Here is a 15598-nt window from a genome sequence, read left to right as displayed (position 1 = left end):
ATCAAAAGCTTCTGCACAGCAAAGGAAACACTCAACAAAACAAAAAGGCAACCCACGGAATGGGAGAAGATATTTGCAAATGACTACAGATAAAATGTTGATATCCAGGATCTATAAAGAACTCCTCAAACTCAACACACACAAAACAGATAATCATATCAAAAAATGGGCAGAAGATATGACAGACACTTTTCCAATGAAGACATACAAATGACTATCAGACACATGAAAAAATGTTTATCATCACTAGCCATCAGGGAGATTCAAATTAAAACCACATTGAGATATCACCTTACAACGGTTAGAATGGCCAAAATTAGCAAGACAGGAAACAATGTGTGTTGGAGAGGATGTGGAGAAAGGGGAACCCTCTTACACTGTTGGTAGGAATGCAAGTTGGTGCAGCCACTTTGGAGAACAGTGTGGAGATTCCTGAAGAAATTAAAAATAGAGCTTCCCTATGACCCTACAATTGCACTGCTGGGTATACAGCAGTATACAGATACAGATATAGTGAAAAGAGGAGCCATCTGTACCCCAATGTTTATAGCAGCAATGGCCAAGGTTGCCAAACTGTGGAAAGAACCAAGATACCCTTCAACGGACGAATGGATAAGGAAGATGTGGTCCATATACATGATGGAGTATTATGCCTCCATCAGAAAGGACAGATACCCAACTTTTGTAGCAACATGGATGGGACTGGAAGAGATTATGCTGAGCGAAATAAGTCAAGCACAGAAAGTCAAGTATCATATGGTTTCACTTATTTGTGAGCATAACAAAGAACATGGAGAACATGGAGGAGATGGAGAAGAGAAGGGAGTTGAGGGAAATTGGAAGGGGAGATGAACCATGAGAGACTATGGACTCTGAAAAACAACCTGAGGGTTTTGAAGGGGCGGGGGGTGGGAGGTTGGGGAACCAGGTGGTGGGTAGTGGGGAGGGCACATGTTGCATGGAACACTGGGTGTGGTGTAAAAACAATGAATACTGTTATGCTGAAAATAAATAAATAAATAAATAAATAAGACTGAAGTTATGAAAAGTATGTTCTTCAACTACAATGCAATGAAATTAAATGTAACAGAGAAAAATTTGAAAAATTTACAAATATTATAGAAATTAACCAACCACTCCTAAATAATCAATAAGTTAAAGAAGATATTGGAAGAATAATTAGAAAATACTTTGACGTGAACAAAAATGAAAACAAAACATACCAAAACTAATGAGATGTAGTGAGAGCAGTGCTCAGAGAGAAATTTATAGCTGTAAATGCCTACATTAAAAAGAAGAAAGATCTCAAACCAACAACCCAACATTTCCCCTTAATAAACCAGGGAAAAAAAGACCAAATTAAACCCAAAGCAAATAGAAGAAAGGAAATAACAAAGTTAATGGCAAAGGTAAAGAGAAAAACAACAGAGAAGACAAGCAAAACCAAAAGTTGGTTCTTTTAAAATATCAATAAAATTGACAGGGACGCCTGGGTGGCTCAGTGGGTTAAAGCCTCTGCCTTCGGCTCAGGTCATGATCCCAGGGTCCTGGGATTGAGCCCCGCTTCAGGCTCTCTGCTCAGTAGGGAGCCTGCTTCCTCCTCTCTCTCTGCCTGCCTCTCTGCCTACTTGTGATCTCTGTCAAATAAATAAATAAAATCTTTTTAAAAAAAATCAACAAATGTGGGGTTGCCTGGTGGTTAAGTCAGTGAAGTGTCCCACTCTTGATTATGGCTCAGGTCCTGATTTGAGAGTTGTGGATAGCCCCGTTGGGCTCCATGCTCAGCAAGGAGCTGGCCAGAGAATCTTTCCCTCTTCCTCTGCCCTAAATAAACAAAATTTTTAGGGAGAGAGAAGAGAGAGGAGAGAGAGTGATTCAAATTATTAAATAAAAAATGAAAATAGGGACATTACTACCAACCAAGCTTCTAGAAATAAAAAGGATTATTGAATACCAGGCACATGAACAGTTATATGCAAACAGATTAGATAATCCAGATGAAATGGACAAATTCTTAGATGTACACAGACTACCAAAACTTACTCAAGAAAAAGTGGACTATTTGAATAGAATTATAGAAAAAAAATAGAAACAATCAATAATAAAAAACTTCCAAAGAAAAGCCTAGAACTAGATGACTTCGCTGCTGAATTCTATACAGGTTTTAAAGAAGTAACACCAATCTTCCTATTCCTAAAAATAGAAGAAGAGGGACATTTCCCAACTCATTTTAGGAAGGCAGTATCACCCTGACACTAGAGCCAAAGACATCACAAAGAAAGGAGACCACAGGCCAATATCCCTTACGAACATAGCTGCAAAAATCCGTAACAAAATGCTAGCACATGAAGTCCAGCAGCAGATTAAAGGGATTATACCATGACCAAGTGTGACTTGTTCCCCGAGCACAAGAGTGGTTCAACATAGGAACATCAATCAATGTAATACACCATATATTGACAGAATGAGCGGGGGGTGGGGGGGCTACAGGGTCATTTCAATGGAAGCAGAAAATGCACGACAAAATCCAACACCATTTCATGGTAAAAATGTTCAACGAACTAGAAATAGAAGAGAATTTTTTTCACTAGGAATAGAAGGGAAATTTCTAGCTAGGAATAGAAGGGAAATTACTCACTCATAAAGGAATTTACATAAACTTTCCAGCTAACATCATACTTAATGGTGAAAAACTGAAAGCTTTTCTCCAAAGACTAGGAACAAGAGATGGATGTCTGTTTTGCCACTTAAAAAAAAAATTATTAAGTAGGCTCCACACCCAGCCTCCAGAGTCTGTGGCATTTCTGCTTCCATCCTTCAAAAGAAAGGAGGTCATGTGTTGTTTTTCTGGAGAAGCAAGGAAGGGGTAAGGTGGGAGAGAGTGTCGTGCCAAACAGCCTGTTGCAAAGGAAGGGACCCCTGAGAGCTGAAGAGGAGAGTAACTGCCAGAGAGGAAGAAGAATAGGCTTCCGGCCCAGAAGAAAGACAGTGCAGGAGTTGGTGTGGGAAATAATCCTATAGGGCCCAAGGAGCAGCCAGAATGACTGCCATTGTGATATCTCTCTCTCTCTCTCTCTCACACACACACACACACCACACGAGGAAGAATGTTCTTGGACAAGGGCCACTCCATCAGTTTGCACGGCGGTCACTTGGAGTAGATGACCCCTACTTACAGAGGCACTGGGGGCGGGGACGATCCCACGTGCCATCGCCCTGGCAGCTGAGCACCGGGGTGCCCAGGAGGTAGAAGCCGTGGTTGCACTGGTAAGACACGGTGGTGCCGTAGCTGAACCTGTGTGGGTCGCTGGCGTGAACTTGACGAACACTGTTTTCTTGGTGCCCAGGATCTGTGCAGTTGATGACTGTAACGGAATGGGACCATCAGACCCAGAAATCCGGATGTGAAGATTTCTTATGGTTTCAAAGGAGAATTCCTAAGTCCCAACAGGCATGCATTCCCCGTAGGGCCATATTTCCAGATCGAAACTGGTAGCACAGAGCCGATCCTGCCTGGGAGGACGAGCTGGTCCTGATCGCTGACCTTGACCACCTGGTTAAGGGATAGGTTTTTTCACATCTGGCTAGACTCCACCTCCCTGGGGAAGCCTTCTCACCTCCTCCCAGTCTGATTAGCCTCTCCCTCCTCTCCCTCCACAGTGCTTCCCTGCACAGACCTCTACTGCTAACTTTATCAGCCCTGATGAGGAGTTGTTTGAATACAGGAGTCCCTGGAGGGTGTGACTCCCTCATCTCTGGGCGCCCCATCCCTGACCCAGCAAAGCTCATCAGCTGCGAAACAGATACATCTGAGCTGATTCCAACAGGGGCTGGTCTTTTTTTGGAACCTGTTTTAACCACTTTGAAGAGTATTTCAGGGAAAGATTGATATCCTGGGGATAAATTTAACTGCTACATGCTGAAGTGTTTCCAAAGCAGCTTAACTCAGAATCAGAGGGGTATTTTAGGATAATGACAGTATCATTTATAACCCGTGATATGTGCTTTTGCTTTCAAAATGCTACTGTGGTCTCCTACTCGTATAAGGTGGTGGTGGGACAGGTATTTTTTTCTAAATTGGATAAGTTTTTAGAGTATAAGGTACTTTTACCTCTGATGAGCCTCTCTGAGGCTCAGAGAAGCTGACATCACAAAATGAATACTTAGCATGTACTGACTGACACTCTTTACGGCTGTGCACCGAGCGCTAAGCGGTGTGCTGAGCAGTAAAGACACCAAGGAATTTTCAGTGGAGAGTAGGCTTTTCCCACCTTGGCACTATGCACATTTTGGATGATAATTCTTTGTTGTCGGGGCAGTCCTGTGCATTACAGGATGTCTAACAGCACCCTTGTCCTCTACCCAGTAGATGCCGAGAGAAGCCCTCCACATGTGACAATGAATAATGTCTTTATACCTCTGTCCCCTGTTGGGGTGGGGAGATGGATAAAATCATCCCCATTTGGGAAGTGTTGGTCTAGAGAGAAAGGACAAACCAGCAATTATTTTATTTAATAAGCAGTCTGAAAGGTTTAGCAGAGAAGTTTCCAGAAGCACAAAGCTGTTTATCTTGCCCAGTGGAGGGGGGTGAAGCAGGAAGAGCTTCCAAGGCAAGGTGATGTTTAAGCTGGTTCTTGATCGTTGGGTAAAAGTCATCCAGACCAAGAGGGACAGAGAAGAACACATTCGAGGAGACTGTGTGGGACTGCCCAGGGGTTGTGCATGGTGTGGGAGAGGACACCGAAGAGGTTCAGTGCAGCCAGGCCTCAGTACAGAGGTCAGGCCATGGCAGAGAACAGTATGGATGTGAGGGCAATGGGGAGTCTGGGAAGGTGTTTTAAACAGGGAATGATCTGATCACATTTGCATTTGAGATAAGTCACTCTGTCAGCAGAAAGAATGGGCTGGTGGGAGTGGGACCAGAGGCCACAACTTCTAAGATTTTAGCCCATCCCTCAGATTCTGAGATCAGTTGCTGAGCTTGTTACTCTCGGAAGGTACCGCCAGGGGTGGGAGCTGGAGTTACAGGGGAATTGCATCTCATGTTGTGGAGATGGAACACAGTTCTTGAGAAGGGTATGGGGGATAACGACACCCTCCAGCAGTCAAGTTCTAAACTCTTTTCTGCCTCAACAGATGATTGTTGAGGCACAATACCAGGTCATGACAGTTGTTCCTGTGTTTTCTGGAACGTTCTTTCCCTCAAAATGGCATCTTCAAAGGTTACCAGACGGATGTTATTTTAGGGTTAGTTGTAATGCCTCTTGATTTATTTGAAAATCTGTGTCCTTTAACACCAGTTACAAATGACCTATGACACACTGCCAATCACCGTGCTCCTGCACATACTATGATGAGGAGCTGTTGTCCCAGGGACTCTGTGTCCTCACAACAATAAAGACTCAATCCACCTCCGGGTCAGGGCTGGACTCATTCATGTTCTGCCCAAGTTGACACTCCACTCAGATGTCACTGGGTCTGCCAGGCCCTTCCTGGGACAAGGCAGCTCCATTCATCCCTACTGCTGTGACCAGCCTCGAAAAGCTTTAGAAACTATTTCCTAAGAAGCCCAGATGGGGCCAGAGGGTACCCTGCCCAGGGTCTTCCTTGGGTTCTGTTCTTCCTCCTGCTTCCTCCCAACCCCTATGCTCTCAGCTTTGTATTTTTCGTTCTAACTTTCCTGCTTTTTTCTTTCTTCAGGAATGGGGCTTCGTAGGATAATGATGAGTATTTGTCCTGTGCAATGTAAACAAGAAAACTGCTTCCCATTTCTATTTTGAAAGGCACACCCTGTTTGCTGTGCTTATGTAACCAGTGATGAAATCTTCACAAGGACAGACATGGCTGTGTCTAGGGGTTGAGAAAATCCTCATGTATGACTCTCCTCTGCTCTCAGTCTTCCCCATCTGTGTCAAAATCATGCTAGGACTGAATCTGCTGGCTTTTGCTGCTGGGTCAAATGGCAGCAGTACTTGGGGCCAAGTACAAAAAGAAGGGGGACTCACTTCTGCAGGTGGGTAGCATGTCACTCCACTGCCCGCTGGCCAGGCACTGGGACCTAGTGGCCCCCTCAGCCACATAACCGGGATTGCAGACAAACTTGACCACATCGTTGAGGTTAAACTGGTTGCCCTGAGTGAGGCCGTTGACCGGGTTGCCTGGGTGTCCACAGGTAATTGCTGCAACCAAAACAGACAAGAGGTAAGCCCTCCTATTATTCCGCAACCCCAGAATCTCATCCTTTTCTCACCTAGTATTTCTAACGAGCACGGAGGAAGTTCAGCCCTATGTCTAATATGGTCTCTTTAGCAGCAAAACCTTTATCTCCTGAAATCAGCATGTGGATGCACCTTCTTCTGGGAAGGCGTATCTATAGCTTGGACAACTCTAGAGAAATCGTTCTGTGACTCCCCATGGGGCCTCCGGCCTGGATTGTAGGTCTGTTGTCTGGGTAGTCAGCCCTCCCTCCTTTTCTTGGCCTCTGTCCCCATGGCTCCCTCTCTCCACTCTCCATCCCGGATGTGATGACCACCCCTCGGCTGGATTCAGACCCAGCCTTTCTCTGGGCTGTGCTTGACAGAGCCAGAGTCGACACTCACCCAGCCTGAACAGAGGGACTGCTCCCCTGCCCGACCCGTGGGCTCCCCCTGCCCCACCTGTGGTGCAGGTCAGCCTTGGGGAGCCAAAGCTGTTGTTGAGAGCACAACACTTCCCCTCTCCTCCTTCCAGATGAAGGAGGGATTTCTGGCCTTTCTCTGGGCTCTTTTACTGATTCTGGCCTAGGTCATGTGGAGCAGCCAATCTGTGCGATTTGGGTAGAATGAGCAGTCATGCTTGACCCGATGCAGATTAGGGTCATTAAGGAAGCAGGAGGGAGGAGATCTGGGGATCGAGAGAGGACACAGCCTTGGGCCTGGAGAGACTCTTCTACAGAGATGGGAGGGAAGGGAGAAGGACAGAGGCGTGGATGGGAAACAGGAGCTAGAAGGAGTTACTGTCTGATGGCTTCCTTCATCTCTGCAAAATAGAAAGTGAGGTTATCTAATCTGCTAATCATTACTGGGGTCCATCTGCATCATTTCATTGAGTCCCCACCATCCTGTGAGGCAGGCACCACCATCCTCCTCAGAGCGGCCAGGAATCTCATTTGGGGCAGTTTCTCAGCGGTTCACCTGAGTCCTCAACCCAGCTTCTGTGTCTCCATGCTGCGTTCGCTACCTGCCATAGCCCTTGCTGAGAAGGCAGGTGGAGGAGGTGGAGGGCGGGTCTTCAGGAAAGCGGTGGAATCATGCGGGATGTGTGGGAATGGGCAGGAGAGCTACCGGGAGAGGTGGGATTGCTGGGGAGTTCTGAGGGTGATGGCTACGGAAACCCTGGACTGACACGTGGAGACTGTTCACACAGCCCCGACCACAGGGTCGTCACTTATAAATGCTTGTTCTTTTCCTCCTGCCTTCCTCCTCCAGATGCCCCCCCTAGCTCTGGGCTCTGGGACACAATGGGGCTAGGTCCGAGAGGTCCTGGGTTCTGTCATATGGCATCGTCAACACCGCCACTGTCATAGCAACAGCAAGAGCGTCGGCCTCACACCTCTCTCGGGTCCTGTTTGCCCTGCTTTGGGTCCAAAAGTGCATTTATTTAATCCCCACCATACCCTGAAGTATCTGCTCTTTGGAGAGGAGGAAGCAGACTTAGGCAGGTCAATGAACCCATCTGAAGTCAGAGAGCCACATGATAGGTGGTGGGAGGTCTGGGTAGGCCCCAGGCAACCACGGTCAGGGGCCAAGTGTCCAGATGCTTTACTACCCTGCTTTTCCATGCGTGCTGGTTTTAAAATCAAACATCTTGAGGCTTAGGCAGACATTTTCCACTTACTCTCAGACCCCAGCATTCCCTATTATTTATAACCCGAATCTCCGCATGCATAGTTTGTGCCAATTACTTGAAGGCATCTGAATTTGCATCTTCTGGAGAAAACCAAATGTTTTGTTCAGGCCCATCTGGAAGAGTGACTGAATATAGATGGGTGTTACTTTGTGTAAACCTAATACTGAAGCAGCGATTAAGGCTAATTTTTCACGCATTGTTTATTCAGTGCGTTGCATTATTTTATTGCCCCATCTCATCTATGAAGAACCAGATGAAGAAGAAGAATTCCAAACAAAAACCTGCTTTAAAAAATTAAACAGAAAAACTAGCCCTGCATGTTACATAAAGGCTCACTTTGGGGAACTTTAAAAAAGTGAAGAATTTTCCAAATTACTTCTGGGCAACTGAGAATAATGGTCATCTAAATAATGGTCATCTAAATTTAAAAAAAAATTGCAGATTAACAAGAAGAACAAGTAAAACTATAGAAAGCCCAGGTTTGCTGCATAACCAAAACAGAGAATGCTATAAGCTTTAAATTATGTGTAAATTGAAAAACAAACACGGCACCCAGGAAGAACTGTTGCTCACGCTTCTATCGTGAGCCTTTGTGGAGAGCAAGACAGTACAGAAAAGGGAAGAGCGGGGCAGGGAGCAGCCCAATATTGATCTGAAGTCACTTGCAAGAGAAAGTCCATCTTAAATGTGAACAAACTGAAAAAAAATCCTAATAGGTCAGTGCACTGACTGTAGGAAAGGGGCATAAAACTCTACAGAATTTCCTAAATACCAAAAGAAATGGGAAAAAAATAGTAAGGAAACATCATAAGGGGTGTCTGGGTTGCTCAGTTAGTTAAGCATCTGCCTTCGGCTCAGGTCTTGATGGCTGGGTCCTGGGACTGAGCCCCTGGAGCTCCCTGCTCAGTGGGGAGTCTGCTTCTCCCTCTCCCTCTGCCCCCACCACGCTCATGCCTTCCCCTTTCCCCTCTGCTGCTCCCCGTGCTTGTGCTCTCTGTTAAATAAATAAATAAAATCTTAAAAAAAGAAAAAACATCAAAAACATCACAGAGAAAGAAATAGCCGAGTATGATATCTTGCCCATAACAGTTACAGAAGACACGACAGATGTAAGACCAAGCGTATGTCATAGAGATAAATGTGAATGAGTATAACTAACCTATTAAAGGAGAGATGTTTCAAATGGTCTCACAAGGTAAGGCCCAACTCTCCGTGGTACTTAGGAGTTGGAAAGGGTAAAATATAGGGGTGGCTCAAAGTATACCAGGCAAACAGAAAAAGGACGAAAGTAGGGGTTATAAGCCTAATACCAGGCTGGGGGCCAAAATACTAAGAATGACAAAGAAGACATTTTAAAGGCTAAAATCACAATTTGCAATGTAGATATAATAGTTCTGAACAAGTATGTACCAAATAACACAGCAACTACCTTTATGTAGCAGAAACTAGAGGAAATGCAAGGAAAAATAGATAGAAGGACACTAAGAATAGAAAGCTTTAGGACATACCTCTCAGGGCAAAACAGGTCAAGTGACAAAAAGTCATTAAGCATACAGAAGGCACAGATGACAATCAAGGCACATCTTATGATTATACACAGAAATTTATACCCTAAGCCCCTTTCTTCTCAAATGCCCATGGAACATTCAGAACAACTGATCAAATATGAGGTCAAGAGAGCATTGATAAATTCCATGGGGTAGAAATAATACACACAGCGTGATAATATTATAAATGAATAACAAAATAAAAGTAGAATGACCCTTCTTTCCTGGAAATGAAAAGAACATAACTATTAAGAAACCTCTTGGTGAAAGAAGAAATTTATACCCAGATTACAGAATTTCTAATAAACAATTAAGCATTAATTATTATCAACTTTGGGATCCGCTTAGAGCAGTTATTGGAAGACATTTCACAGCCTTAAGCTCTTATATCAATAACAGTAAAAAAAAAAAATGAAAATAAATGCATTGGATTCCCAACTCAAAAGCTAGAAATGAACAAACAAGTTAACCAAAGGGGATTCCAAGAAGGGTGATGATGAAGGCAAAAACAGTAATGAAGGATGCCGAAAACTGAAAACGAGATGTAATAATGTGTCTTTCAAAAAAAAAAATTAATGAAGCATACAGAACATTCAGCGAACCTAATCAAGAGCACAAGGGAGCAAGTCCATGTTGAGTCTGAGCCCGTGACTAGGGAAAGTGGATAACATACTTACGCACACAGAAAGGGGTCTTGCCCGACCAGAGGTGATCCTGCTGGCAGATGCGCACGGACATGCCAATCAGGCGGAAGCCAGCGTCACACTGGTATACCACGCTGCCCCGGTAGCTGTAGTTCTCTCCATTGATGTGTCCATTGACGATGGGCTCGGGGGTCCCACAGTGCCCAGCTTTGGTGGGAGATGAAGAAAGAATGTAAATCAAGGAGGAACTTATAGAAGAGGAGTAGGGGGTTGGTTAGGGTGGGGGAGTCGGGGATGGTGAGGAAAAGGACCAAGGACCCAGCCACCCATCCAGGATAGCCATTCAGGAGTAGCCATCTATGAACAGCTTTAGGGATCCTAGACGTGATGGAAGTGGCAAGCCCAAATCCCAAGGTTGAATTGCAAAAGGCCATCCACTTCTGGGCTATAGTTTCTGTGTCTGTCCGTGGGTTAGAAACGATCACTGTCACCTCCCTGCCTCTGGGATTGTCTCCCTCTTCTTTTTTTCCATCAACCAGCATCGACCGAGCATCTACTGGAGCAAGGGCACCTTGGTCTACATTAAAGCCATCGAAGACTAGTGGAATCTAAAATAACTGTGCACAAATAGGTGATTTGGTTAAATCCATCCTTCCTCCTCCTTCAGTGGCAGAAGACACAGATAGTGTAACCTAGGTGTTATTTTATTGAATGGGGTTTGGGTAGAGTATATTCCTAGCATTTCCACTGGTATTCTTGGCTCTTTGTGGAAATAACTCATGACTGTATCCCTAACAGGGGCCTGGGACAATGGGAGGGCAGCACTGTTCACTCTGGAGATCATCCTCCCATCTACACTGATAGGTCTGTGTAGCTTCAGACCCTCCTTTGGACTTGAGGGATCCAAGAAAGAAGTGAGAGGAGAGAATACCTTAGAATCTAAGGTTTAGTAGGGGATGGATTGGCCATGGGGAAAATGAAAAATTTTGTCCTTTGTAAGCCAGGTTGTTTTTGTCATTTGCTTATTATGTACATACATGTATGTGCACATATACACACATGTGCACACACGTACGTACATATATGTGTACACACATGTGTGTCTACATATGAATGCATGTTTGTATGTATGTATTCCTTCTGTACACATGTATATATGTATGTACATATGTTTAAATATGTGTGTGTATATATTTATAAATAGAACTTTGTCTCACCAGACTTGAAGTTCTTCTCATCCTCTTGGGTGTCCCAAGAGAAGAAAGTTCAAGGTCTTAGTCACGGTGGATGCCCAAGAACTGGTGTTTGGCTTAAGTACTTTATGCCATAGATAAAATGATGCTGTTTGAAGACTGGGATCCAGCTTTAGAAAGCTCTAACTTGTCTTACGGAAGGAAGCATGGGCAGGGTAGGTCTGGGGAGGTCACTCACCAAGGCAGCGAACCTCAGAGCCACTCCAAAGCCCATTGGCCATGCACTCCCGCACCCTGGAGCCAACCAATGTGTAGCCAGAATTGCAGGAGAAGATGGCTGTCGCCCCGTAGACGGACAGAGTTCCAATGCGGTGCCCGCTGGGCGGGATGGGGAGCTCTCCACAGGAGATGACTGAAATGGATCACAAAGTGTTCAGTGAAAAGCCAGCCCCATGAAGAGGGACACGTGCTGCTTCTGAGTAGCAAGAATAATGACAAAAATCGGACCTGTTTAACTTTACTGGGTCTCATGAGCAGAATATGGGGGCACGAGAGTGACTTGCACAGTGTACCCTGGAGCAGTGACTCTCAACTGGAAGTATTGCCAGAAGGAGCCAAGGAGCTTTCAAAATGCTCAGGATGTACTCTGGACCTATGACTCATGATCTCTTGAGATAAGGCCCAGACATGTGCATATTTAAGAAAAGCTCATCAGGTGGTTCAGGTGGTACCCTGGTTAGGAACCACCACACTAGAGGTGGAGATTCTGTGGTGCTCTGGGTGTCCAGAGCAGACACTGCCCATCGATTCCCTTGTCCTTTCTCCTGAGAGCAGCGGCCGCCTCCCATTCCTTCCCAACAGAGCCCTGCATATAGCCACTGGCTGGTGTGGGAGCTGAGGCCTGATGGCCAAGGCTGCACTCAAATGTGAGAGCCTCCACTGTGATGAAGCTGTTACATGCTCATGACTTCTGCTCTGCCACATACATGGTTACATTCCATGGTGGGGTCTAAACTTGGATGCATAAAGACAATAGTGACTTAAATCATGGGAGTAGGGAGGATATCACTTCTTCTACCATCTAGTCTCAAACTTTCCACTCCTCACTGATATGTTATTCCCTTTTACCCCATTACAAACACCCACCATCTCTATCACATCCTTATCGATTAAGTAAATATCACGAGTATATCCCATTGTAGTGGGTATTGTGATGGGCCACTCAGACCCCCATTTAGGATGGGAGGACATTTATCCCCAGCTGTTGGCAAATGACCCTCAGCTGCTTACCCTCTTCAGACAGCTTTGGCTGAAGAGTTCTCCCATCTAGATCATGCTTCTTCCTGGGGTTTTCTGTACTCAATGTTTGGTCAGTGTGCAGGTATAAAGGCCTCTAGCCCCAACCTGTGGCAGTTCTGATGGACCATCCCAGCTTCAGAGCTCCCTGTGGGGTCAGTGGAAGGCCATTCTGATACTGCATCAGAGGTCAACTGTGCCATCTTCCCAGTACTGCTTTCCTCCCCTTCCCTTACAAGATGGTGGAGAGCTTAAGGGTACTCCCTAATAAACCTCTGTTTCAGAGTTGCTTCCCAGGGACCCTGACCTTGGAAACTATCTTGCAAAACAAAAACAATTAATAATATAGAGGGAGAGGCAGACAGTTAGGTGTCTAACCCCTTGTGCTGTACATGCTCCCATTACAGGTCTTGTCACACCCCATTATCATTGCTTCCTTACTTGGTCTACCTCTCCAGCAGACTATAAGCTTCTTTGGGGCAGAAACCATAGCCTTTGATCTTCATACTCTATAATACCTGGCATGAATGTTGAACACATGGATGAGGGGATACTCACCTGGACAAAGGCAGTTTTTTCTTTTTTTAAGATTAATTTATTTATTTGACAGAGAGAGAGAGAGAGAGAGAGAGAACAGTAGGGGGAGCAGTAGAGGGAGAGAGAGAAGCAGACTCACTGCTGAGCAGGGAGCCCCATGTGGGGCTCCACCCCAGGACCTTGGGATCATGACCTGAGCTGAAGGCAGATGCTTAACTGACTGAGCCACCCAGGTGTACCCCAAAAGCAACTTGTAAAGACGATAAGATGCTAAGAAGTACTTCCCTGAAGGAGTAAGACATCTCCCCAACTCCTGATTCTAGGTGAGTGTTCAAAAGGAGGAACATTGCCATCCCTGGTGATACCCCTCCTCTCTCCTTCCCCAGGTATGGTATAGCTCAGGTGGGAGGCACTGTGCCAAACTTTCCCACCTTCCCCTCCTGGGCTTACTTTGGCAGTTGGGCATAGAGTTCCCGAGGCTCCACTTGCCGTTGGCCTGACAGCGGATGACTCTTTGCCCAGTGTAGTAGTAACCAGGGTCACAGATGAGCATCAGCTGGGCCTGGAACTGGTACTGCGTCTCAAAGATGAGCCTCCATCGGCCGTGCTCCACGCTGATGCTGCTGACATCAGGACAGGTCACAGCTGGGGGGACAAGGAGCAGCAAGGAGGATTAATTAATTAATTACTTATGGAGGACACTGGAGAGAGTCCAGAGCTAGGGCCTGGGAGACTAATGCAGTAGTAAGAATCTTGAGTCGTCAGGCAGGTTTGTTAAATGAATGAAGTGGCTGGACTGGTGGTATGAAGCAAACTGAGGTGGGCAGATCCACCAAAAAAAAAAAAAAAAAAAAAAAGAAAAGGAAAAAGGGGAGGGAGTAAATCAGTGCTGATTGTTAGATGTGAACTTTGTAATTTCTCTTTGGTCAGATCTTTATTTTTTAAGATGAGCTAGAAATATGGATTTTTTATGTAAACTCTCACAATTTTAAAATGTTAGGAAGCAATTCAGAAATTTCATAGAGCACACCATAGGCCAAAGAAACAAACAAACAAAAAAAACAAATCAAAAGTACAAAACTCTATGTCTTCAGACTCAATATGGCCCCATAGACTGCAAGTTTGTGACTCTGGCCTTAAAGTGAACTGTACCTCTGTCATTTTAGAGGTAGGTTTTTGTTTTTTTGTTTTTTTCCCAACTAACACCCTTTTTACTTTTAAATTCCATTAGCCAACATAAAGTACATCATCAGTTTCTGATGGAGAGTTCAGGAATTCATCAGTTGCATATAGAACATTTTAGACTTTTGTGATCAAAGGACATTTGCGCAAATGTTCTGGTAGTTTTTCCTCTAAAAGGAACTTATTCCTAAGTTCTGTGATGGTTTATTGAAGCATCTCAGGGTGCAATGGTCTATCAATGCTTTGAGAGCAATTTCAAATGGAAGCCCAACTTGGTAGATGACACTCTCTCCCGTCTGTTTACCAAATCCCCAACCTCCATGTACCGGCTTTTTAGCTCACTCCTTGCAGGAATCTTTTCAGTTGCACACCCAGACCCTCCTTATACCCATCTCCATTGCCCAAGGACTCACGGACACACTTCGGGGGGACATTGTGGTTGCTCCAAAGCCCTGTCTCCAGACACTCTACTGTGGCCTCGGCACCTGCCTGGAGGTGGTAGCCTTCGCTGCAGCTGTACACAGCCTTGGTCCCCACTGTGTACTCTTTGCCAAACACCATTCCATTCTTGGGGGCCTCAGGAAGCCCACAGGAAAGAGCTAGCAAAGAGAAAAAAATATTATGGGCATGTTTGGTTCAAGATGGTATTCTGAGAACATTTTTTAATCTTTCTTCTCCCCCAAGGCCCTAATAAAATTATAGCAAAGACCAGTAAAGTAGAAATGCCTCATAACAATAAACAAAATGGGAGGATCAGCTGCAGAGGAGACTTCAAAAAAAACTTAGGGAGATGGAATGCAGATCGAAGCGTGTTGATAGATTAAGTGGCGCGGAGAAGTTGTAGCTTCAAATATGAGGGAGCTATAGGGTGAGACCAATTCTCCTCCACCTTTCTCACAAATACAGTGTAGAGGTATACAGTGTAGAGATATCCTAGACCCAGGAATCTAGTCTCCAAATAAAATAGAGAGGGTTTTCTTTTCGACCTAAGAAAAAAAAATAGGAAATCCCTTGAGAGAATCAGGGTTGCTCAGGTGTGAGATGGCATCTCAAAGTAAAGCTCTTCTAATTCTAGGATTTAAGAGCTCTCTGCCTAAAGGCCGCCCCTCTGCCTGCTCATCTCTGTTACATACTCACAACTCAACTTCTTATTCACAAGGGAGACCTAGTGGGCAAAGATACCTGTATGCAATCACAATAAATGTAACCCACATCTGCCACCTGGAAAAATCAGCCTTGCCTTTCCTTTAAGTGGATTAATCAGGGACACTGTACATATGGGACAACCAGTAGCATGAGAGACATAAACAAA

The 15598-nt window shown here is 45.0% G+C and overlaps 1 protein-coding gene across 1 annotated transcript in view; it reads right to left on the bottom strand.

The window, feature by feature from the left end:
• The window catches only part of LOC123926444 (CUB and sushi domain-containing protein 2-like), a 596474-nt gene that overhangs the window by 37212 nt on the left and 543664 nt on the right, over positions 1-15598 (bottom strand). Inside the window, exons 50-55 of the mRNA XM_045980312.1 lie at positions 14700-14885; positions 13555-13749; positions 11510-11683; positions 10112-10285; positions 6006-6179; positions 3177-3365 (exon numbers count right to left, since the gene is read on the bottom strand). Of these exons, the coding sequence (XP_045836268.1) occupies positions 3177-3365; positions 6006-6179; positions 10112-10285; positions 11510-11683; positions 13555-13749; positions 14700-14885 (1092 nt within the window). The remainder of the gene's footprint in view (positions 1-3176; positions 3366-6005; positions 6180-10111; positions 10286-11509; positions 11684-13554; positions 13750-14699; positions 14886-15598) is intronic.

The sequence above is a fragment of the Meles meles genome, chromosome 1 (assembly GCF_922984935.1).
Source record: "Meles meles chromosome 1, mMelMel3.1 paternal haplotype, whole genome shotgun sequence".
NCBI classification, from domain to species: Eukaryota; Metazoa; Chordata; class Mammalia; order Carnivora; family Mustelidae; genus Meles; species Meles meles.
The sequence above is the reverse complement of the archived record's forward strand: the minus strand, read 5'-3'. Positions and strand labels throughout refer to the sequence as shown.